This window comes from Pteropus medius, unplaced genomic scaffold (genome assembly GCF_902729225.1).
Source record: "Pteropus medius unplaced genomic scaffold, Ma_sr-lr_union100, whole genome shotgun sequence".
In the NCBI taxonomy this organism is placed as follows: Eukaryota; Metazoa; Chordata; class Mammalia; order Chiroptera; family Pteropodidae; genus Pteropus; species Pteropus medius.
In genome coordinates this window covers 46,896,734-46,921,634 of record NW_024340849.1, presented here as the reverse complement: position 1 = coordinate 46,921,634, position 24,901 = coordinate 46,896,734, and the positions used below count along the sequence as shown (strand labels likewise).

The window sequence follows — 24,901 nt, the reverse complement described above, 5'->3', positions numbered from 1 at the left end:
CCGGGCACACACAGGTCTTGTTGCTCCTTCCAGAAGTTTTGGCTTAAGTTTCCAATGCCCAGCGAGTTCAGGGACAGAAAAGTGAAAGGCAGAAGGGAGAAAGCTCTAGTCAGGACCAGGAAGGCGGGGCTCACGGGTCCCTGCCCGCACCCAGACCCTCCGGGGTCGTATCCAGACACCTGCGGCAGAGCCGTTGTCTCACCTTGAGATAGTCGTTCTCCGAGCGCAGCTCCTCCATCTCCCTCAGCAGCTCCTCTTCCTCCACCGCTGGTATCAGCCGGGGCTGCTCGCCCAAGCCGGGCTCCTTGGGGATCCCAGGGACCGCTCTCTCTGGCGGCGCGCGCACGCCGGCATCCTCCGTGCCGCCGGGCCCCGGGGAGCCCGTGGGGAACCCGCCCGGGCTGTTGCGACCCCCGAAGAAAGCTCCGGCGGCAGGGGGCGCGGCAAGTAGTGCAGCGGGCTCGGGGCTCCCTGGCGGCACTCCACGGGCTGCGGGGCTCTTCGCCGGGACTCCTCGTAGGGGTTCCCGATCGCTGGAGCCGGTGCCCGACTCCGCGTCGCTGCTGGCGGCAGGGAGCAGGCGCTGCTCATCGGATAGGGGTTCGGAGGGGCAGTCTGAGAGGTCCGAGCTGCTGTCCGTATGACTGATGCGCGATCCGGGGACAGGGGGGCTGGCCGTGGAGGTCACAGCAAGGATCACTGCGGGCACAGGAGCGGCGACGGACGCGGGCCCAATGGCGCGGGCTGGGGGCACCCCAGGGCCGCGTTTGGCTTTGCGGCCCTTGGCGGGAGGTGGCTCGGCCCCGGGCAGCGGCGGCGGTTTCCCAGCCCGGGACAGCGGCTCGGCGGGAGCCACGCGCGCCGCCCTCCTGGGGCCCAGAGTGGCCTTGGCACCTCCCGCTGCCCTGGCCCCGGTGCCTGGCGGCGGCTTGTCCTTCGCGCCGGGGGCGCCACTGCTTCGCCGGGAGAGGCGGCCGGGCGCGGCCAGGGGCACTGGCGAGGGCGGCGCCTTACCGGTGAGGCTGGGCGAGCGCGGGGCAGTGGGGGCCGGGGATCGGCCCGGGGAGGGAGCTGCCGATGCTGGGCCGGGAGCCGCGGGCCGGCTGTGCAGGTCTTTGAGGAATGGTCTGGCGGGCGAGGGTGCGCGGTGCAGCCGCTTCCGTTCGGCCAGCGGGTGAAGGTGGTGGTGGCGGTGGTGTTGGCCCGGCGGCTGCGGCTGCGGCTTCGCGTCCGGGGCACCGACGCCCGCGGGGCCATTCAGCGTCTCCATGGCCGGGGCCCGGACCGCGAGCAGCAGCTCGGGCGGCGGATGCTCCGGGCGGCGGCGGCGTGCAGCCTCCCTGCGCGCTCGCTCATCACTGTCCCCCAGCCCCGCCCGGTCTGCGCCCCGCGCTCCCGCGCCGCCGCCCCGCCTCCCCCCGGCCCTGAGGATCCCGCGGGGCTCGCCGCCGCCGCCGACCCCTCACTCTCCCCTTGCTGAGGTCACTGCTGCCGGAGTTCTCCCGGCTCAGCAGCGCGGCGGCTCCTTGCTGCTCGCATCTCCTGGACGCTGCGCTCTGGGCTCGCCGGTGCGCAGCTGCGGCCTCGCACACCCGCACTCGTCCGGTGGCGGCGCTGGAGGCGCGCTCCCAGCTCCCGCGTCCTGCTCCCCGCCCACGGCCGTCCGGCTTCCCGCAGCGTCCGCCGGCTCCGGCCCGCGCCCGCTCCCGGCGGAGGAAAACTGCACGCGCGTTTCCCCGCCTCCCAGCGCCCTGAGCCCCGCCACCGGGTGCGCATGTCTCGCCTGCAGCCAGCCGGCGCCGCGGGTGGAGGAGGGAGGGCACAAGGGCGGGGCCTCGCTCCCTCCCGCTCACTCCCGAGCTCGGTCCCCCAGCTTTCTCCGCCTTGGGACCCTCCAGAGTCAGTACCAGATGCTGAGAAGTGAGGGCGGTAGAAGAGGTGAAGTGTGCGGGAGGGGTGCGGGCACTGGCCACTTGGGGGAGACTGGAGATTCGGGAGGTGTGGGTGGGTTCCCCTGTGGTGCGGACCTTGGGGCGCCTCTTTCCTTCGGTTGACCAACGCCCCCCAGGGGTCCCTCCATCCAACTCCTGCCTCCCAGGGCTCCTTAGTTCCCCCAGTGTCTTCTCAACACTGTTGTGCCCATAGTCTTTACACTCCATTAAAGACTGCTGGTACCTGATGCAGCTATCGCGTCAAAACAAGCACAGTGCCCCACAGTTGTCACTCTCAGTGGCCTCCGTAGCTCAGAGAAGGAGGAGCTGCTGTAGAAATAGGAGAAGCAGCTCGCTAAGCTTGGGGTCAGATAGGGGACTCGCATTTATAGTTGTGGCTGTGAGCCAGGCACTGTTAGACACTTCGCAGGCATTGTTTTATTTCATTCGCATAACTAGCTCGAGTTGTAATTACTGTCTTCTTTACGGACGACGACACAGGCGCAGGGTGGTGCACTCAGAGCCTTAGCCAGTCCTTGGCTGAGTCGGAATTCGCACCCATGTCTGTAGAATTCTCAGTCTTACATGAGATCCCCTCAGAGAACCAAGAGTTTTGAGTATTGGGTCTGCCACTTGAGAGTCTAACGTGGGCCACTGACTTCTTTGGGCCTCAGTTCCCTCGCCTATTTGATTAGAAAATACTGCCACCTGAGCGTTTATGAGATTATGGAGCAAATATGAGACAACAGTATGTAAAAAGTGCTTTTCAAATACCGGAGGGTACAGTTTTAGTCCCAGGCATTGGATGTTGGGCAATACTCAAATGAATAAGCCATTGCTTGCCGTCTAGACTCGGCTTTGCCGGCCAGCAAAGGGGCGGGCAATACTTTGGAGAGGCTAGGGTGGGCAGTTACCTGGCCTGCGGAGGTTGGAGCTTTCCTGGAAGTGAGTGCCCAGGGCTTGCCAGAGCAGGGGCTATAGGTGAGTTGACGCAGGAGGGTGGGTAGGACCACATTTTTTTGCTGCGGATTTTGGACATTTTCCCAGAGGCTGGGAAGCCCGTTGGAGGACCCTGAGAATGACTGACCTTATTTGCTTAGAAAGACCCTACAGGCGGTGGCAGCAAGGAGAGGGAAGCTGGAGAGGAAGGTGGTCAGTGACTGTGGCAATAGCACAGGTGAGGAGCAGTGGTAGTAGGGGTAGAGAAAAAGGGACAGATTTGTAAAAATAAAGGGAAAAACAGACTTCAAAGTCTATGATCTTAACCACAAAGTACCCGACCTAGACACTTACTTTAAAAACACAGGATAAAATGATTTTTAAGGTTCTGTAAGTCAGGAGAGCCATATCCCCAGAAGACATCTTTTCTGCTTTCTCCTTAGATCTCCGAGGAGATGCCAGCCACGTTTTGTGACTGAGTTCTGAGAACACAGAAACTTCGCTGCTCTGTTGCTGTCTCACGTTTTTGCGTGTCGTTAATCTGAATGTATGACAGTACACACACAATATAACATGTACAGACTCTCCTTTGACGCAAGCTATAATAAGACCACAGCTATATTTCAGGAAGATTTTGGAGAAAAAGGATCCTGGTGGTGACAACACTGAGGAAGACTTGAAAGGTGCCCAGCCACTGCTCCCGGTGTGGCCAGCTCTCCCATAGAGGGCGCTCTAACTCTCCCTTCCGGCGACTGCCGGTTAATCAGAATGTGGTAGCCGTCAGTCCCCTGAGCACAACTGACTGGAACTCGGGTTCCAGGACCCTCACCTAGAACTTTCTCCAGAGACTCAGAAGTCTCGAACACCTTCACATTTCCGAAGAATTATTTCCAGGACTCTTAGAACAAGCTTGCCAACTCCTCGGACGATATGTAATCATATGGTAATCATGCAAAAGGCCATCTTAAAAATATTTCAGTAAGTTACTCTTCCAAAAATATGAGCCAGATGACCACACTTATTTGTAGCCAGCTTCCCTTTTCCTCAGATAATAACAAAATTCATACTCCTAATTATTAGCCTGACAGATGTTTCTGCTGGCCCTTGGTGGGAAGGTGTTCAGTAATGTTTTCTTTGTTTTCCAATATTCAGTGAGTTACAAGTAATATAAAGATATATCTGCTTGCATAATAGACGTTTTTAAAGTCACATGTCCAGTGTGGATGTGCCTGTTTAGATCTGTCTGCCCTCAGACCCAGTCTTTGCCCTTCCCTGACTGCTCTGTAGAGAGGGAAACAACTCCTAAAGTTTGGTTTTTCAGGTTCCTGGGTTTGGGTTGGGCCAGTGGGAGGCACTGTCAGGAGATTGGAGTATAACAGCAAAGGAGAAACCAGGGTACTTCTTACCTTCTCTCTCTGCCCCAAGCCACCACTTCAGAGTGTCTGGGTCTCCTTTATGGAGTGGCTTATTGAGTTCTAGCTTTCACTGGATGACTCACTCCCTCTGATAACTTTGCCTCCTCCTGTTGCCTCTCAGTCCAGGGTGGTAGTGGCTTACTGTGGTTGCAGATGTCTGGGTTACTTCACAGTCCTCTCTTTGGCTCTTGATTCCTCCATGACCTCTGTACCCAATTCTCTGCATTTTAAGCCCTGAGTTGTTCTGATTTTCTCATCCTTCTGCAGAGGCCTAAGTACAGGTCCAGGGACTGCATGCAGCAGCACTGGTGTAAGAAGTAATTTGCTATGACTTATATCCCTGACTTCTTTGTTAGAGAGTAATGTGGTATGTGACAAGAGCTGAGATTTCAATCCAGGTATATATGCATTCAAATCCTGCCTGTGTCATTTATACTCTGCATGGCCTTGGTTAAGATATTATTATCAACATCATTATTATTTAATACCAGTGGAATAATCTTCAATACTCTTTGGCACCAAAATAAAATAAAACAAAATGAAACAAAATAAATAAAACAAAATAAAATGTAAGCAAACCGAACTTGGAGAGAGAGTAAGAACTCTAGTCTGTGTCTATACAGATATGTAAAGAGAAACATTTTTTTTTTCCCTTGGTTTGACTCATAGAGGAAAAAATATGACTTAAGACTATACTTCCCTTATTGCTCTATACTCACAGGCAGAATTATATCTATTTTCTATTTTTTCCCTTATTTTAACACAAAAACCCATTTAAAATATAAAATCATTCCTATTTTAAATCATAAGAGATCATCTTCGAAAAAAGTAGAAAGAAGAGGAGATGTTTTAACAAAGAGGGCAATTTTTTGGGTGCTTCAGGAAAGTTAGGGTTTAGAAGAGACAACCTGAAATCAGGTGACCCTCCTGAGATTGAAGCTGATGCATCCAGCCCTGGGGGAGGGGCTTGCCTCCCAGGTCCTCTTGCAAGGTTACTGCCCAAATGCCGTATGGGACCTGAAGCAGGCCAGTCCTCGATCCTTCCTCATACCCAAATGGGCAGCAGTGCATGGTGGTGCTGGTGATGATGATAACTCCAGAGGCTCTTAAACCCTGAGTACATTAAAATCACCTAGGAAAATTGTTAAAAATGCAGATTTTATGGCTGTGTATTTACGTACAAAAAAAAGAGTAGGTTTACATGGAAAGCAAAAATAGAACAATGGATTTATAGAAGGTTCCACAGCAGACAGTACTTACGAAATAAGTTTCCCGATTAATTCAGGAGATAGGACACTGCATAAGATCACATATAAAAATCCTTTTTAGGTATTTAGTTATTATTTCTATGTAAAATTACTGTCAAGCAAATTTTACCAATGAGAAAATAGAACAGTTTTGGTTCTATGCCTGGTCACAATGATTGTTCAGTTACCTTGGACGAAGTAACTCAGTCTTCCTGGGCCTTCAAGGACTCATCTATAAAATTAGGGAGTTGAACTTAAATAAACTTTAATATATGTCTCAATTTAATAAATCTGAGGGTTTTTAATTATCAACATGGGATTATCCATAGTAAATTGTAGGTCATCTCTGTTCTCTAACAAAATGTACTCAAAGAATATAAACGTATTTTAATAGAAGAATAGTATAATTAAGAAGGCTAATATGATGGAATAAATGTGACAGATGTTAGTTATACATACTCCCGATTACCATATTGGGACAGACTCTTGAGAGTTAATCATGTTTTTAAGTGGCCCTCGGTAATATTGCTTAGAAAAGCCCATTTCCTATTTGCCCCTTTAAATATTGCCCACAGACTCTAAGAATTTGAGAGCAGAAAGAGGCCTTAGAAAGCATTTGCAGTCCTCTCATTTGTCACCTTTTATTTAGGAACTTTCATGACTGGTAGCCACAGGTTTTATTATGAAGCCATTTTCCCTTCTATGCTTAGAGTGATTGTATATTTTATCATCAAGACCACAGAATATTTGAGTATGAAAGAAGGCACTGTTAATAATTACATGAGACAACAGCCATGAACTGGACCTGGGCAGGTAGCTCAGGCTCTGTGGTCACCCTATGATTAATATTCATTCCTCAAGGTAAGACAGTCTCCAAATTGGATCTGTCTGACTCATCTTTCTATCTGTCTACACTAAGAAGACATAAACTCTTTTCATTTTGTTTAACTTTTTAAAATATAATTGAAATAGAAGACTGTTAAAGAATATCATAACCTGTTCATCCATTTGCTCCTTTGTACATTCATTCATTTAAAGATTACTTATTGAACACCTTTTAAAATGCTAGGCTATATATAAATATTGGGAATAGCAGGAATGAAAAAAAAACATGGCATCTGCCTATATAGAACTTATAATCTCATATTAAAAAAACGTTATGAGAAAGGAAAAGGTGTCCTGGTATCTAGAGCTGGCCTCCACTCTCACCTAGACCTCCGTATTCCTAGGATCTGGCCTGGCTCTCAAAGCTAGGCCCTCATGTTCTCCCGCTAAACGTAAATCATGTCACAGAACCTCAACATCAGACAAGGCAAGGCCACTCTGGGACTGTGATAGATCCAGACAAAAACAAGACCACTCCATAGTCATGTCTGAACACAGACAAAACATGAACATTTTCTAAATCACAGAAGTGACCAAACATCCCTCTCTCCCAGCTAAGTTGAGTGGCTGCTGCTTCTTATCAATTATAGTTTTAGCCTTGCTCTAGTTGTTCCTCCTTTTAAATAAGATTTATTAAGATACCCATTTGGTAGCGGGGGGGAGGGAGGAAGAAGGAGGTAGATGGGGCAAAGGGGTTCTAATATGTGCTGACATTAAATAATTAAAAATAAATAAATTGAAAAAAATAAAACCAGAAGATAAAAAAAAAAAAGATACCCAGTCATAAAATTACTCCTTCATTGAACCCTCCCCAAAATCATCTAACACAAGCCCAAATCATATCCTTTCTAACACCCTCTTACTAAGGGCTCCCGTGGTGTCCTTCTCCTTCACTGCCATAAGCAATAAACCCAACTAACTGCACACAGGCGTGTGTGCTCCTGGTGAGCTGATAATTATGACACTCAGCATAAGGCAGGGACTCAGGATGAAACTGAACACAGCATCCATTCTCTGTTTTACAAATATATGAATACATAAAACATAGTTTTTGTGCTTCAATGGGTTTTGTTTCTCCTTGAAAAGGGCTGCATAAATATTTAAAAACCTTATTGATATATTTAAAGGCTGTAAATCTCTGAGCAACTACACCTGCTTGAGAGTTGCCTAGATCAAAGCCTACTTTGCAGATGATGTGGAATAGAAAGTCTTTAGCCCCAAGAATTGCTTTTGCTCTACAGTGAAGCAGGACTTTATGCTTTGCACCAACATGATGCTATTTTATAATCTAGGATACAGCATTCAGCTATTTCTTACACTCCCAAGTCCTCTCTGCTATGAAACTGAATTTGTGTTTATTTCTATTTTCTCTGTAGGATGTTTCTCAAATATAATTAGGGAGCTACTAATGTGAGTTTGGAAAAGTATCAAGTAATGAAAAATGAAATAATCATAAAGCATAGAAAGAGGAGATAAAATAAAAAGTCATTGCTTATTCAACATTCCAAACATTCTGTATTTCATTAACAGTATTTGAAGAATATGATTGCTTTCATCCCTAAAAAGCTAAGCGAAATAGAATGGAATGACTGTCTCCAAAAGTACAATAGCAAGTGCTCTGGAAGGATATTGCCTAGACCAATAGCCATCTTTCAAGGATGCTATAGAGAACATTCTTATCTGGGCAAGGAGTTCTCTCTCCACTCTATAGTTATATTCTTGCTCTCTTCCAGAGGGTGTAACCTTCTCAAGTACAGAGCCACAGGGCAGTACAGAAATCTGTACACAGCAGGTAGTTAATGTGTCTTTGCCTGTTACATAACTAATGTAACTCACCATGGGAACAAGTATGTGTCAAGAAAAAAGACAGCTAGGAATTTGCAGAGCTGGAGAGCTGCAAAAGCTGCCATTGTTACTATGGCTTTCCTACTGGTCTTTATTCTTGAAGATGATAAAACTAATATCTTTGTCATTTTCTGGCATCTTGAATGTTGCACACATTGCGAACATTCCACATATATTATGATTTTATACAATCACAAAAGTTCCCTTTCTCTTTCTTCACTTGCTCCTACTCTTAAAAGTTTCTACAAATGTATCATCAAGTTCAAGAGAGTTATTACTTAGAACTTAGAACAACTTAGAATTGTCTTCTGCTTAAATCCCTTCTTTAGGACGATTCCCTTCCATCTATTCACTTTGCAAAATTCTAGAATCTAAGACAACATTCTTTCAAGTAGAACATTCTGGATTTCATTTTTTGCTTTATTCACTGATAATTACGGAGACCAAAGCTTTCCTTTACACTATTTTTACATATATTTCCAGGGGGAGAAGATAGGCCAGAAGTATAGTTATCTTATAGCTTTTTCAAATAGAAACTCGTCTTAATCTCAAATAATCAAGTGTAGAGAAGTTGAAATCAAAAGCATCAACAGTTAATACCTCCTAGATGCCTAGAATTTTTCAAAGTGAACTACAAAGCAGATTCGTACCCTTTAAAGAATTTGTAAATTCAGGAACTGCAGAGAGCAGACAAGTCTCCTACGAATTTTGAGGGACACGAAAAGCACCAAAATCAAGAGTGATCAGACAATAATAAATAGGGGACTTTTGAGCCACGCTTCTCTTGCTTAGGCCCGCTTCCACATCTGGAAGTGTACTTTCCCTTCTAATAAAGCTTTTCTTTTCTACTGTTAAAAAAAAAAGAAAAAAAAAAGAAAGAAAAGAAAAGAAAGAAAATAATAAATAGATATTCCGTTTTGCAAATTAAGAAAATAATAAAAACAGAGGGAAGAAACTAAGTCTGGTAGAGGTAGCAAATGAGCCTTATCAAATGAAATAATGGTTCCTAGATATTATTGTTCTCTTGGTTTTACAGATGAAGAAACCAAAGCACCAAGAAGAGTAATTCACCAAACCCCAGAATGCTAAGTGGCAGGGCCAGGTTTTGCACTCAGAAGTGCATTTCAGTGCACGTACACTGAACTACCTCCCAGCACATGCTGCTGCCTTCCCTGTGCTGGGTGTCAGGCAACCATCGGCGCTGCCGTGGACCCTTCCTAGGGGCGAAATGGAGCCCCCTTGCAAGACGCACAGAGGAGAGAGCTGCTAGAGAGGCAGCTGAAAGGGAAGGACTAATGGTCACCAGGCAGATGATACCCACAGATGTCTTGCTTCTTCACAGGAAATTTAATGCTAGATCTCTGCTCTCTGGGTTCAAACAGCCAGGAGCTTTTTTGGAATTTCCACTTATAAGCGAGACGATGGTGAAAGGAAGGTTTTATATTTATTAGGAATAGTAGGCCTTTGGGAGTGCGTGAAGTCGCTACAGGAAGGATGAGTTCTGCTCAAACGAATTCTATGCAAGTTAACATTTGAGAGGTGGAGAAGCAGTTTTTTAATTAAAACTTTGAATAGAACTGTTGAGTATGGAACAGCACAGACCCAAGGAAAGGCTGGCCTTGAGCTCCTGGAGTAACTTGTTGTCCTTATATCCTTTCATAAGTTTAAATGTGGTCCTGGGAGAATGTTATTTGAGAGGATCAAAAGAGAGAACAATTAGATTCTTTGAGAAATGGGAAAACGGAGACCATCGAGGCATAAGGGAACCTACTTGTAAATTTCCAGTGTCCATTCAATGACACTAGTGCATTTGGACCAGTTTCCCTTCATGCTACACGATGAAGTAAACAGTGGACATGGGCCTGCCCACCAAGAATGCTCCTGGGATGTACTTATGTGCTGTGGGGTGAAGAAGAAGCATGATTTTGATACATGCTTTCAAAAACTATTAGTAACTTAGTCTCAGACATTCATTTGAGCACAGAGACAATATAAGATCATATTCTCATTTAACAAGATGTTTTAGGAAAGCCCTTAATGATATTAATAGTATCATGGATGCAAAAATCATGTCATCAGAGTGCACAATGTTATTGCATATGTGTAGAATTGACTTAGCTTATTAGGTCACAGAGTTAGATGTTTTCAGCAGTTTATCTCCCATTATAGTTTTTCTACATTAATGGCTAGGGAAAGAGTTGCCACAATCCCATTCTTTCTCTGTTTGTCTGTTTTGGATGACATTGAGGTTTCACTGGAGCTATTTTCTGTCCAAGGGTTGATCTAAGGAGGAAGAAAAAGGGTTGCCAGGAGTATGCCCCTGAAATTCTGATAGGAAGGAACTTTTAGAGGACAGAGGAACAGGCAGATGCTTAAAAGAGAAGCCCCTTCTCTGTGCTGCATTCCTGCTCCTTTGTTACTATGAGCTCTAGAAGGCTCAAACTTTTCCTTCTCTTTCTCCTTCTCTGAGGACATCTAAGCCATCCCTTTCGAGAGTATTTTTTTGTTGAGTATCTACTATATGCCAGACATAGCCATCACCCACCTCCTTCGCAGTGCCCCTACCTAAGCCCCTTGGCTCTACCCTGCACACCATCCGAGCTCTCTTAAGACTTCGGGGTCATGACTGACTCACAATGTCTATCATTACATGCTTAGCCAGCTTCAGGGCAAAGCAAAAAACAAGGCTTGTGGCATATGAATCACACTATTTCTATATTTATCCTTCATGGACAACTAGGACCAGAATGTGTCAAAATTTCAGGATAACTCTGAGAAAGGCCCTGCCAGTTGCTGAAAATTTTCTTTTTTTAAAAAAAAAAAATATATACATATATTTTTCAATTATAGTTGACATACAATATTATATTGGTTTCAGGTGTACAATACAGTGATTAGACATTTATCTAACTTATAAAGTGATTACCCCGATAAATCCAGTACCTATCCAATACACCATACATAGTTATTATAATACTACTGAATATATTCCCCATGCTATATTCTATATCCCCATGACTATTTTGTAACTACCAGTTTGTACCTCTTAATCCCCTGCCCCCTTCATCCATCCATCAACTCCCCTTCCCAATCTGGCAACCATTAAAATGCTCTCTGTATCTATGAGCTTATTTCTGTTGTTTATCCTGTTCTCTAGAATCCACATATAATTGAAATCATATGACATTTGACTTTGTCTGACTTACTCCACTCAGCCCTCTACCCTCTAGATCCATCCATGTTGTTGCAGATGGTAAGATTTTATTCTTTTTATGGCTGAGTGATATTCCATTTTATATATGTACCCCCTCTTCTTTACCCATTCATCCACTGATGGACACCCAGGTTGCCTCCATATCTTGGCTATTATAAATAATGCTGCAATGAACATATGGATTCACATGTCCCTTTGAAGTAGTGTTTTGGGTTTCTTAAGATAATTACTCAGAAGTGGGATTACTGGGTCCTTCTTTGTCTCTTGTTATAGGCTTTGTTTTAAAGTCTATTTTGTCTTGTATAAGAATTGCTACCCTGCCTCTTCTCGTTGTTGTTGTTTACGTTTTCATGAATATCTTTTTCTATCCCTTTACCTTCAGTCTATGTGTGTCTTTACATGTAAAGTGAGTCTCTCGTAGGCAGCATAGGTAAGGGTTTTATTTTCTTATACATTCAGCCACCCAATGTCTTTTGATTAAAGCATTTAATCTATTTACATTTTAAGTAATTGTTGAGAGATATGTAGTATTGCCATTTTGTTATTCATATTTTTATCTTTTTTTCTTCTTCTTAAAGATTCTCTTTCACATTTTTTAAATTTATTTATTTTAATTAGTTTCAAGTATACAATACATTGGTTAGATATCTATATAATTCGTAAAACGATCCCCCAATTGCTCTTTCCCTCCCCTGACCCTCTACCTATCCAACTTGTTAATGCTAACTGCATTCCCTATGCCGTGCTCCCCATTCCCATGATCATCCATCAGCTACTAATCTGTACTTCTTTAACCTTTCACCCAATACTCTCAGTCCCCCAAAACCCCCTTCCCTTCTGTCTGTCACCAAATCATCCACTCTATTTGTGAGTCTGTTTTTGATTATTTTTTTCTTTTTATTCATTAGTTCCACATGTAAGTGAAATCATATAGTGTTTATCTTTCTCTGTCTGATTTAAATATCTTCAAGGTCCATCAAAGCAATATCTTTTTTCATCCCTTTCCTTTTAGTCTGTATGTGTCTTTTAATCTGAAGTGAGTCTCTTATAGGCAACATGTATGGGTCTTGTTTTCTTACCCTTTCAGCCACTTTATCTTTTAGTTGGAGCACTTAATTCTTTTCCATTTGAGGTACTTATTGATAGAAATGTAGTTGTTACCATTCTTTATTCTTGTTTTTGATACGTTTTTTCATCTTAAAGAAGTCCCTCCAACATTTCCTGTAATACTGGCTTGGTGGTAATAAATTCCTTTAGCTTATTTTTGTCTGGGAAGCTCTTTATCTGTCCTTCAACTCTAAATGATAGTTTTGTTGGATTAAGTATTCTTGGTTGTAGATCCTGGGTCTTCATCACATCAAATATTTTTTGCCAAGCCATTCTATCCTGCATAGTTTCTTTTGAGAAATCAGCTGCCAGTCTTATGGGTGCTCCCTAGTAAGTAACTATCTGCTTTTCTCTTGCCGCTTTTAAGATTCTTTCTTTGTATTTAAACTTTGGCATTTTAATTATGATGCGTCTTGCTGCGGGTCTCTTTGGAGCCTTGATTTTTGGGATTCTCTGAGCTTCCTGGGGTTTTATGTCCATTTCTTTCACCAGGTTAGGGAAGTTTTCCATCATTATTTCTTCAAACAGCTGTTCAATGTCTTGTTTTCCTTCAGGTATGCCTATCAGATGGATATTTTGACCCTTAATAATGTCCCATAAGCTCCTTAAATTATTTTTGTAGTCTTGGCATCTTTTTTTCTTGCTATTCTGATTGAGTTTCCTTGGCTTTCCCATCCTCTAGATAGGTCATTTGATCCTTTTCTTTATTCACTTTGTTTATTCCTTTGTTTATTCCATTTAATATACTTCTCATCTCAGATAATATGTTCTTCATTTCAGACTGGTTCCCTTTTATAATTTCCATTTCCATTTTGATGTTTTTTATCTCTTTGTTGAAGTTCTCACTGAATTTATCTACACTTCTCAAAGTTCATTGAGCATCTTTATAACCAGTGTTTTGAACTCCACATCTGTTAGATTACTTGACTGCATAATATCTAGATCTCTGTTCTGTTCTCTCATATGGCTTCTGCTTCTTTGTCTTCCCATTTTGGCTGCCTTTCAGTGTCTGTTTCTATGTACTAAGCAAAACTCCTAAGTCTCGCAGTCTTATTAGTGTGGATTTGTGAAGTAGGTGTCCAGTGGCACAGTCCTGAGAGGGGTTCAGCTGCAGGCCAAATTTGGCCCAAGCCTCTGCCCCTCTGGGGCCACCTGTTAAGATTCAGCAAGCAATCCACAGATGCTATGCTTATAGTTGCCTCAAAAGGCCACACCAGAAACCTAGACCAGCTGCCTCCAGTGTGAGTCTAGGCACTGCTCAGCAAGAAGCACCTGACTCGCTGAGGATACACCTGGATGTGGCTTGGGTGGGGCTGCGAGTTGGGGAAGGCAGAGTTCCAAGTAATCCTCTGGGCAGAGCAACCTCTGTTATCCAGTTTAGTGACATCTTGGCTATGGCAGTGTTGCACACGGGAAGCGGGGAGGGCTCAACAGGGGACGATGGATACCACCAGCACTTCTGTACAGGGTAAGTCTCCCCTTAGCCCTCACTCTGACAATGTTTCCCTGTAAGTCCCTGGTGCCCCCTGTGTGCAGCCAAATTGACACTGGTGCTCAGAGCAGGCAGGTCTGTCACTGCAAATATCTACCGGACGGGGCCTCTTTAAGAGATATCTGCAATTACCACAGCCTCCATCTTACTCAGCCGCTCAATACTAGCTGGCCCTGCACCCTTGCCCCATCCTACCTTTTGCCATTGCAGGGTGACTTCTTGGATTTTTCCCTAGTTATATGGCTTTTTCAGCTAGATCTTGGATTTCTCCCTAGTTGTATGCTTTGTTTATCTAGATCCCAGGCAATTCTTCCTTGCTGCTTGCTCCTTGTTTCCTTCACAACTTTGATTTGGTTGCCAGAGAGATGAACAGAGCCTCTATCATCTACGCCATTTTTGTCCCTCCCTCTCCCCTTTCACATTCGTTATAATACTGGTTTGGCGGTGATAAACTCCTTTAGCCTTTTCTAATCTAAGAAGCTCTTTATCAGTTCTTTGATTCTAAATGGTGGATTTGCTGGGTAGAAGAATCTTGGTAGTAGGTCCTTGCTTTTCATCTTGAATATTTTGTGCCAATCCCTTCTGGCCTGCAAAGATTCTTTTGAAAAATTATCTGACAGTCTTATGGGAGCTTCCTTGCAGGTAACTAACTGCGTTTCTCTTGCTGCTTTTAAGATTCTCTCTTCACCATTAATCTTTGGCATTTTAATTATGATGTGCCTTGGTGTGGGCCTGTTTGGTTCATCTTGTCTGGGACTCTGCGCTTTCTGGGCTTGTATGTTTATTTCCTTCACCAGGCTAGGGAAGTCTTCCGTCATTATGTCTTCAAATAAGTTTCAATTCCTTGCTCTCTCTCTCTTCTCCTTCTGGCACTCCTATGATGCAAATGTAGGTATGCTTGATTTGTCCCAGAGGCCCCTTAAGCTATCCTCATTTTCTTGGATTCTTTTTTCCTTGTTGCTGTTCTGATTGGGTGTTTTCTGCTACTTTATCTTCCAAATCGTTGATTCAATTCTCTGCTTCATTTGATCTATTGTTGATTCCCTCTAATGTAGTCTTTATTTTAGTTATTGCATTTTTCGCTTTAGACTGCTTCTTTTTTATGTTTTCTAGCTCCATTTTTATATTTTCTATCTCTTTGTTTAAGTTCTCACTGAAATCATTGAGCATCCTTATAACTAGCACTTTGAACTCTGCATCTGGTTGATTGCTTTTCTCCATTTTATTCAGTTCTTTTCCTGGAGCTTTGTCTGTTATATCATTTGGGAGATGTTTCTTTGTCTCCCCATTTTAGCTACCTTCCTATGTTTGTTTCTATGTATTAGGTAGACCTGCTATGTCTCTTGGTCTTATAGTAGAGTGACCTTATGTAGTAGCTGTCCTGTGGAGCCTAGTAATGCAGTCTCCCTGGCCACCTGAGCCAGGTGCTTCAGGTGTGTGGCCCTTGCGTGAATTGTGTGTGCCCTCCTGTTGTGGTTGAGCCTTGGTTGCTGTTTGCACATCAATGGGAAGGACTGACTCTCAGGCTGATTTGTTGTGAGGACTGGCCATGACTATAGTGGAGGAGCTGTTGTGCAGGGGCTGACCCTACAGAGCAAGATTCATTTTAGCACACTTCTGGTGCCTGTCGAGCCTATCCTTTAGGTGTGACATTTGTGAAGGTGACTGGGTGATGTTCCGAGTTTAGCTGCTGCCTTTACTCTGCCTAGAGCCACCTAGGATGAGCCACAAAGCAATCTGCAGGTGTCTTCTAAAACCCATGCTGGGCTTAGAGGTGCCTGGGAAAGGCTATGTTGCAAACTAAGGTCAGCTGCTGCTAGTGCCAAGCCTGGGGTTGCTCAGCAAGAGGTACGGGGCACACCAAGGCCAGATGCTGCTTATTTGGGGTTTGTGAACCTTTGAGAGATTTTAGGAAAGTTCACAGCATAAGCCAAGACAGGCTGTTTGTAAGGAAAAATCACTGGAAGCAGCTTGAGTAGGGCTGCAAATTGGGCGGGGCTGAGTCTCAGGGAATCACCAGGCAGAGTGAATGGGACCCAGCCAGGTTGGTGGAGACTCAGACATGATGACCACCTAAGTCTGCACACTGGGACAGGTGAGGGCTCAACAAAGACACATGGATTCCACCAGCACTTCTGTCTGAGAGAAAGCTGCCCCCCACCCCACCCCTCTCCCTAAAGCCAAACAATTCAATTCCTCCCTGTGTGTCTGTGGCACCTTTCAAACTGCCGCCTCAATGCTGGCGCTCAGAGCAAATGATTCCATCAATGAATAAGTCTATTCGTGGGCCCTTTAAGAGGAGTGCCAGGGACTCCAGCAGCCCTCCATCTTCCTCAGCCACAATCTCTGCTAATTTTCACAGCCAGAAGTTATGGGGACTTCCCACCACTGGAACCTTGAGCTGGGACCCATCACTCCTCCAGGGGTCCTCTGCTGCTGACGGCCCTTCTGATTCTCCTGATTCTCAACTGCCACATGTGAGTTGGGGCCAGTCTGTTTTGCATCTCTGCCCCTTTACCAATCTCAAGGGGCCTTCTGTATGTCCTTAGTTATAAGACTGTTGTTCAGCTATACTTCAGGTAATTCTCACTGATGGTTGTTCTGTAGTTTAGTTATAATTTTGATTTGGTCATGAGAGGAGGCCAGCACAGCATTTACCTACTTGAGAAAATTTTTGTAATAATATTTTTTATTTTTCAGTTATAGTTGGCATGCAGTATTATATTAGCTTCAGGTATACACATAGAGATTAGACATATATATAACTCACAAAGTGATCACTCCAATAAATCTCATGCCCCTCTGACCCTGTACATAGTTATTAATAATAATATATTAACAATGTAATATAATTATAATATTATATTATTTAATACATGAATATTTTGTAATTACCAGTTTGTACTTCTTAATTCTTTCCTGCCTTTTCACCTAACCTCCCTGAACCCTCTTCCCATCTGGTAACTTTCAAAATGTTCTCTGTATCTGTGAGTTTGTTTCTGTTTTTTCGTTGTTGTTTGTTTTGTTCTTTAGATGCCACATATACTTGCAATCATATGGCATTTGTCTTCCTTTATCTGACTTACTCCACTCAGCACAGTATCTTCTATGTCCATCATGAAATATCTTTTCCCATCCCATTACTTTTAGTCTGTGTGTGTCTTTTAATATGAAGTGAGTCTCTTGTAGTCAGCATATGTAAGGGTCTCCGATCCCTCAGCTCTCTGTCTCACTCAGCTGCAACCTCTGCTGGTTTTCACAGCCAGAGATTATATGGACTTCTATTCCAGGCACTGGAACCCTGGGCTAGGGAGCCCAGTGTGTGGCCAGGACCCTTTGCTCCTCAGATGGGGGAAGGGGATCTGCAGCTAAGACAGCCCTCCCGATCCTCTATCACCACACACCATAGTGGGACCAGGCCATTTTGCATCTCTGCCCCTCCTAGTATTTTGAGGTGACCTGTTATTTTTATCCCAAGTTATAGGGCTTCTGTTCAGCCAGACCTCAGGCAGCTATGCATGCTGATTGTGCTTGAGAAATATTTTGAAGAAGAGAAATTTATTATTTATTTTGCAAAGGTATTAATACTCCTCTTTAAATATATAAACCTGAATGTTTACTTTTTAATTTTTTTTTACTTTAAGAACAGAGAATATACCACATCTAACACTGTTAGATACACTGCAAATCTCAAATGGGTAGAGGAAATGTGGAAAACATACACATTTTTTTCCTCCTGATTCACAATGTTAATAAAACCTTGTTGCTATTTACACAGTGTTTGAATGGAATAAGGCAGAAATATCTTGCTAATAGTAAGTTCAGTCAGGAACCGACTGAAAGGCTAACTTAAATGTGTAGATTTTTTTTCTGATTTAAGAAACCAGCTTTTAATGTATAATAATAATGGAAACTAGGCAGCATATGTTATTAGCTGGTTTAAGAATTAGGACACCTAGTCTTAGGTCTCTCCCTGGTAAGCAAAGAATAACATGCAAATGTCTCTCTTTGGGACAAGATTGATCTCACCTGAAACCTCAGCAAAACTTAGTGGATCTCTTACTACTAGCAGAGTAAATCTGGGCAAGTTATGACTTTTCTCTCCATGTGGTTTCCTGTCTTCACCAACTACATGACCATAATACTAATAAAATACTTACCCAAGAGTTATTGAGAGAATTAAATGAGCTGTTGTATGTAAGACATTTTGCACATTCAAAACACAGAGAAAATTTTCAGTTAATTAGCCATGTGACCTTTGGGTAAGTCATTTAACCTCACAGGATTTCAATTCTCTCTAATTCCAAATTCTCTTTTCAAACAGCCTATGTAGATTATATGGTAATATAATTACCATATCAAGCACCAACCTAAACCATGCCAGCTCCTGTAATCACTGCAATTTCACTGTTTATATGTAAATGACACTCCAAGTCCCTGAATGGTGCCAGAGCACTCAACTAAGAAAACACTGTCTCAGCTTATTGACACTCCTTCTTTCCTAAGCAAACCCTACTTCACTGAGAACACAAAGGTACACTTCTGACCAGCCCCTAAGGAACTGACAAGGTTGAGAAAATGCGGTTTGAATTCTTAAGATTTTTCTTTGGTGCAGTGATGGGAACAGAAATGGCCCTGCGCATGAGTAGTACCTTCCTTTAAGAGATGTGTGTTGTCTGGAAGCAAGGCAGCAGAAGCTGGTTCTGTTCAGATGGACCGTTACAATTAGCTATGACAGCCACTTGAAACATTTTTTTAAACTTAAAGGGAATTTTAACTGACCTGAAATCATTATCAAAGTATATGTGTGTGTACATGTGTGTCCAACACGTCTGTAGAGTCAGGAAGGTTTGACCGAATGGGTCTCTGGCTGACTTCATTTCTCACTCGAACATCTGGATCAGCCTAGTTAAGGCTCATTCATTCAGCAGATAAATTTTGCAAAACACAGAGAATATAAAGATGGCTAATCATTGCTTTGGCCCTCGAGTCTTGTTGAGCCAGTACATAAGCAAGGATAACATATTACACTGTGTCTGGGGAGTCAGGTGCTGCACTGGTTGCACAAAGGAAAGAATAAACAGTTTTCACTTAGTAAAGGTGGGAGGGGGCGAAGGTAGACATGGTCTAGGAGGAAGAGACCATTTTGTCTTTTCCAAATTTGTGTGTTCCCCTAATTATTAAGGCTCCTTCCCTGCTCCTCATTCTGAAGATGCTCTTACCATCTGTCAAGTTTGAGACCTCCTGTTTGGGGACATGATATTATCCCTAAGCTAAATGTGTCAATGGGGAATTGGCATGGTTAATAATTGCAAACAAATCAGAGTTTTGAGTTGCTTGGGCATGTTCACTGTGAGGAGAGCTCAGCAGAGTTTACTCACTGACCTCCTTCTGAGTGGGGAAACCAGGGCCAGCCAACAGCTTGGGGTTGTCATGGGACCAGGTAAAAGAGCAATTGGTCATGTTCCCTAAACAAAGCCCCACAGTCTAGAGTGTAAAAGGTAGGTGGGCTTTTCACTGGTCGCTGAGCCCCTGTCTTCAGGATAATGTATTCTTTGGAATGAGGCTACTTTTGAGCCCAGAAGAATATGAAAAGTGGTTTATGAAAGGGTCCTGTCCTTTCCCATACAAGCCAACCCAAAGGCTTTCTTAAAGATATCCAACCTTATGAGCTTCAGAATCCTCAGGGCAGTGGTTCTTAAATTTTTGCACCAGCATCACCTGGAGTTCAGATTGCTGAGCCCCAACCCCAGAGATTCCTACTTAAAAAGTCCAGTGTGGGACTTGATAATTTGCATTTCTAGCAAGTTCCCAGATGAAACCACATTTAACCACTATTGCCTCAGAGAGTGACTGATTGCCCTTGCTAAAGCAAACTTTTCAGACAATTTAGGTGTAAGATTTAGTACAATCTTGCACGCAGAGGTAAAGGCCTCTAGTAGAACAATACAATTTACTCTTGGTAGGGACATTTTAAAGGGAAAGAAAAAAGGTTATTAGATGATCATTGTTAGACTAGATACAATAAGAAATGAATGTTTGACTAAAGATCACTTTTGTCTTGCTCGACTGGGTCAGGGTGGGTGACCGGTTTCCCATAACAAGTCTTAATCACATTAAAGTTTATCACTAAATTGTTTTCATCAGGAATGCTAATTTCTTCTTAGAAGATTACATCTCACAAAACCAGGTTCCTTCCCAGACAGTAGGTCAGTCCTCATTTAAGGTTGTCGATAGGTTCTGCGACTTTAAGCGAAGAGGTACAATGAAACCAGTATTACCATAGGCTAATTGATATATACAAAAGTTCTTATGACATCTCATCAATATTGTAACAAAACTATGTTGAAGGAAATAACATTATTTGAGGACCTCCTGCATATTCTTTTATACCAGGAACACAAGCCACTTACTTAATATAAGTAAAAGGTGGTTTTACTAAAGATCCAACAGCTACTCCCTCAGGTCTCTAAAAAAGGAAACCAGGTTGAGCCACATTGCACTAGAGAATTAGCAAGTTTCTGCCTTCTGCACAGCAGCAGAAGTTCTTGTCTCCACTTCTCTCTGCAAGCTATCTGTCTTGACTGACCTATGGCTTTTCTTCTCACTAGTACTTTCTCTGCGTGTGGGTTTGGTCTCCTGCAGTGGTGTCTTGGGCTGTGACCACAGGGAAGTGGCTGTTTTGTTCCCCACAGCTCCCTCCTTTTCTCACTACCCTGCGTTCCAGAACTCCCTGCAGAGAAAATATGAATGACCCTGCTTGGGCCAGATGTCTGCCCCTGACCCAATGGCCAGCTTGGCATCCCTGAAGAAGGAGTTGGAGGCAATGATAGATGGCTGTTATGCAGATATATGCAAAGTGGACCACATACATATATTCTACCTCATAGTTTTGTCATATGTAGGACACATTTAAAATGCATAGCTAGACACATGGTAGAAATTCAATAAAATTAGTTTCTTCTTCATCTCATTCTTCTGCAAATTCAGGAATTTAAGGGATCAGGTAGAGGATTCTGGTTAACTGTGTCTAGTATAGTGGAGGTCAGATGGTCTTCAGAACCCCTGATACACCCCCTTACAAGCTGCACAACTAGCATCCTCTCAGGGCTCAGGCTCATTCTTAGCCCCTCCACCCCACCCCTTGGAGAGGTAGAATCTCAGGTCTGCAAGCTCAGGACACCAGGGAATATTCACACACCTCTCCTTCACACTCCACAGAAGTGTGACCATTTGTCGAAGATTTTTTTTCTTTTTTTGCAGAAAAGGTGACAGAAAAATTATGAATGTGTAAAATTGTACCTTGATCTCAAGGGTCTAAACCATATTGTTAACTGTAATCCAAATGCTTGGATGAGTGGATCTAATAGCATATGTACTATTTTGTGCAGATTTATGAAAAGAAAAAAAAAAACATTTGTAATCCCAAGAGAAAAAATGGCTTTTAAAAATTATCACGAAGGGTTTATAAAGATGTGGGACTTAATTTAGTCTTTGTTTGGGCATGTTCACTTCAAAGAGATTTCTTTCCTTTTCTCCCCAACCTTTTGCTTTCCTCCCCTTCTTCTTTCTTTTGTCTGTTTTGAATTTAAATTTTACCAATATTTCTAGAACTTTCTGTCAACATGAGTCATGTTTTCATTGGTAGCCTTTCGACTTATCATAACTTTACACCGACATGCTAGATGGGCATCCAGTGCCACAGTAAAAGATCACGCAAGACATTCTTGTCCCACTGTGTGCACTTGAAGCCCCTCACTGGAGATCTGCAATAAGACAATGTCGGAGAAGTGATAGCGCCCCTGAAGTTCTAGTCCTCACCGTGTGCCTCTGGCCTCAGGGTCTGCTCACTACCTGTGCTGCAGGGCGCAGGCTCTGTGGGAAGAGGCTGCCTGGTTTATTTTAATTTCGAAGTTCTCACATTTCTACCTGTAGTATTGTAACCTGTACATTGGTTTAGCATTCATTATTTCCTGAAGGTAAAAAAGAAAATTCTTCTTTCTCATGTTTTTAGCTGTGAATAAACTACTATTATTTGCTACATCAACCATGTTTGTCAAATCAACCATGACTAACTGGGCACCATATTATCATAATGAAATTAACTCCTTTGGGAATTCTGACCTTTGTTTTCAGTCATTATCATGTTGGAAAGAAAGGAAGTCCTGAAGGCATATTTCACTGTTTATTCTTATTAGAATTTCCAATGTTTACACCAGTGATTCCTAGAAAAATTGAGACAAGGAAAACTGCAAAGTGAAAAGTTCTAACTAAAAAGTAACACTTTCTCTTTTGGATTAGCTATAGTTTTTCAAATTGTTTGACCAAGTTATGAAAAATAATGTTTTATCCACCAGTTATAATTAACATTTGTTTATTTGCAGTGACTACCCCTCCCCATTTATCTTCTCATACATTTTAGGAAGAAATGCTTTTATCCAGCATTATTCCCTATCATGTCTTGTTTAGTATTTCTGCTTTGAACTGGCATCCCGAGATGCTCATAGAACCTTCTTAATTTGAAAGGAATCTTTTCTTTGGAATTATGGGGCAGTGGTTCTCAAACCTTAGTGTGCATCAGAATCACCCAGAGCATTTTTTAAAACACTGATTGCTGGGGCCCATCCCTGAGTTTCTGATTGAGTGGGTCTGCTGAGAATCTGCATTTCTCACAAGATCTCAGATGCTGCTGCTGGTCCAGTGACCACACTTTGAGAACTGCTGGTCTAAATCAGGCAATGACAGTCCCTTCCTGCCTAACTGCCTGCTCCCTCCATTCCAATGCCCTGTCCCACCTTCTAGGACTTGGCACTGGGGGGCTCTGGAGAGCAGGAACAAGAGCCTCAAATTTGACATCTTAAACAGGAAATAAACCTCATATGTAAATCTATCTTTCAATAGTTTACACTCTCATTAAAGCATAGAAAAATTATAAATTGATTTTATATACCATATTGTGCCCCCTACATTTTAAAGATGAAAAAGAGGTTTAACCATTCATAAACCTCACCACAAGTCTCCCTATCTCCGTGCAACTTTCTTTTCACCACATCTCCCTATCTCCCATTTATTTATAACTACCAGTTCAACCTCTGATTAAGGAATCCTTTTCTAAGCATTGAGAAATTCCTGAAGAAAAAGGGAATATTGGCTATTGAGTCCCATGGACAGAATTCTAAGGGATAATGTGTAGGGAGCTAAAGCTCCCCAAATTCAAAGGAGTGCATGGATTATCTCGGGAGGCCTGCTTGCATATAAAAGGGAAAAAGCTGGTTCTGAGGAATTCCAGGAGGAAGAAGATTAAGATTAGAAACAGGAAGTACGAAGGGAGTTTCGATTATACCTTGATCTTCAAGATGTTACTTTAATTATGTTATCTTGGGATACACAAAGGAACAGATTATGTATAAAAAGGAGCCTGAGAAATAAACTCGGAGAGACAGTTGTGAGATCTGTTCTCTCTCCTGCACCCTGTCTGTCTTCTCTTTTTTCTCAGTCCCCGCTCCCCCATTCAGGGACCTGGTTTGACTTGGTCGGCTGGTTTCCGACAATAATGGAAACTATAGGTTTGGCCTCCTTGAGATTTTTTTTTTTTTTTAATTTCACCTTCCCTTTTCAAAAAGGGAAAATGGCAATTATGCAAATGAAGGACTAAAAATTTCCTAAGTTAAAATTTTTTTTTAACCAAATGAAGTTTAGTCAACTACTGATTTAAAGAAACATTTCGCATCCTATTTTATATTAGCTGGAGAAACTGACAACACACATACTTTTCATTCATGAGTGTAAATATTCAGCCCTCTTTTTTCAACCTTATTACAGTCGAGACCTTTATCGCTAAAACTCTGAGTTAAAACTGTAACCACCCAAAGATGAGACAACTAATTAACCAGTGAAAATTTACAGCATTACTAATTTCTTTAGCTCAGAAATGGATACAGAATAGTGTTAAGAGATGATCTTTTTCTACCATGAATTACAAATATATAGAATAAAAGTCAGTTGAAGGATATATAAGTAAAAATGCCTTTATTTAGATAAAAAAATTTTTCTTTTTAAATTATAAATAGAGAACAAAAATTCTCTCTGGAGATTTGCTTACATTACAGAGACTGGAAGCTTGCCTGAGATCGCCTGGCCAAGGAGAACCCTTGGGTCCACGCCAAGGAGTTTGCACGTCACTGTCTTCTTCAAAGCTACCTCTCCCTAGGATGTTCCTTTAAAACAAAACAAAACAAAACAAAACAAAACAAAACAAAACAAAACAAAACAAGATTTATTGAGATGTAATTCACACACCCAAAATTTACATCTAAAGTATACAATTCAGTATTTTTAAGTGCAATCATCACAACCTTAAGATTAGAACATATTCATCACCCCAGGTAACCCCCCATTCTGTTAGCAGGCCTTCCCCATTCTCCGCCTTCACTCTCAGCCCCTGGCAATCACTAACTAATCCACTTTCTGTCTCTATGGAGTTTCCTATTCTGAACATTTCACATAAACGAAATCATATAATATGTAGGTCTTTTGTGATTGACTATTTTCACTTATAGCATAATATTTTCAAGATTTATCCATGTTCAGCATGTATTCTTTTTATGGCTGAATAATATCTCTTTGTATAAATAAATGACATTTTGCTTATCCATTCATCAGTTGATGGATATTTGGGTTGCTTCTGTTTTTTGGCTATTGTGAATTATGCCGCTATGAACGTCATGTTTTTATGTGGACATGTTTACATTTCTCTTGGGTATATATCCAAGAGAGTAGAATTGCTGGGTCATATGGTAACTATATGTTCAACTTTTTGAGGGACT

The 24,901-nt window shown here is 42.8% G+C and overlaps 1 protein-coding gene across 4 annotated transcripts in view; it reads right to left on the bottom strand.

Moving 5' to 3' along the window:
- MTCL1 (microtubule crosslinking factor 1) overlaps positions 1-1,394 on the bottom strand; it is a 112,298-nt gene extending 110,904 nt beyond the window's left edge. For 2 of the 4 annotated variants that reach the window (XM_039845852.1, XM_039845851.1), the window contains exon 1: positions 203-1,393. In XM_039845852.1, coding sequence (XP_039701786.1) covers positions 203-1,270 — 1,068 coding nt within the window. In that variant the 5' untranslated portion in view covers positions 1,271-1,393. Of the gene's footprint in view, positions 1-202 lie in introns of all 4 variants that reach the window. The other 2 variants (XM_039845850.1, XM_039845853.1) reach the window with 2 other exon arrangements.
- Positions 1,395-24,901: the final 23,507 nt, after the last annotated feature.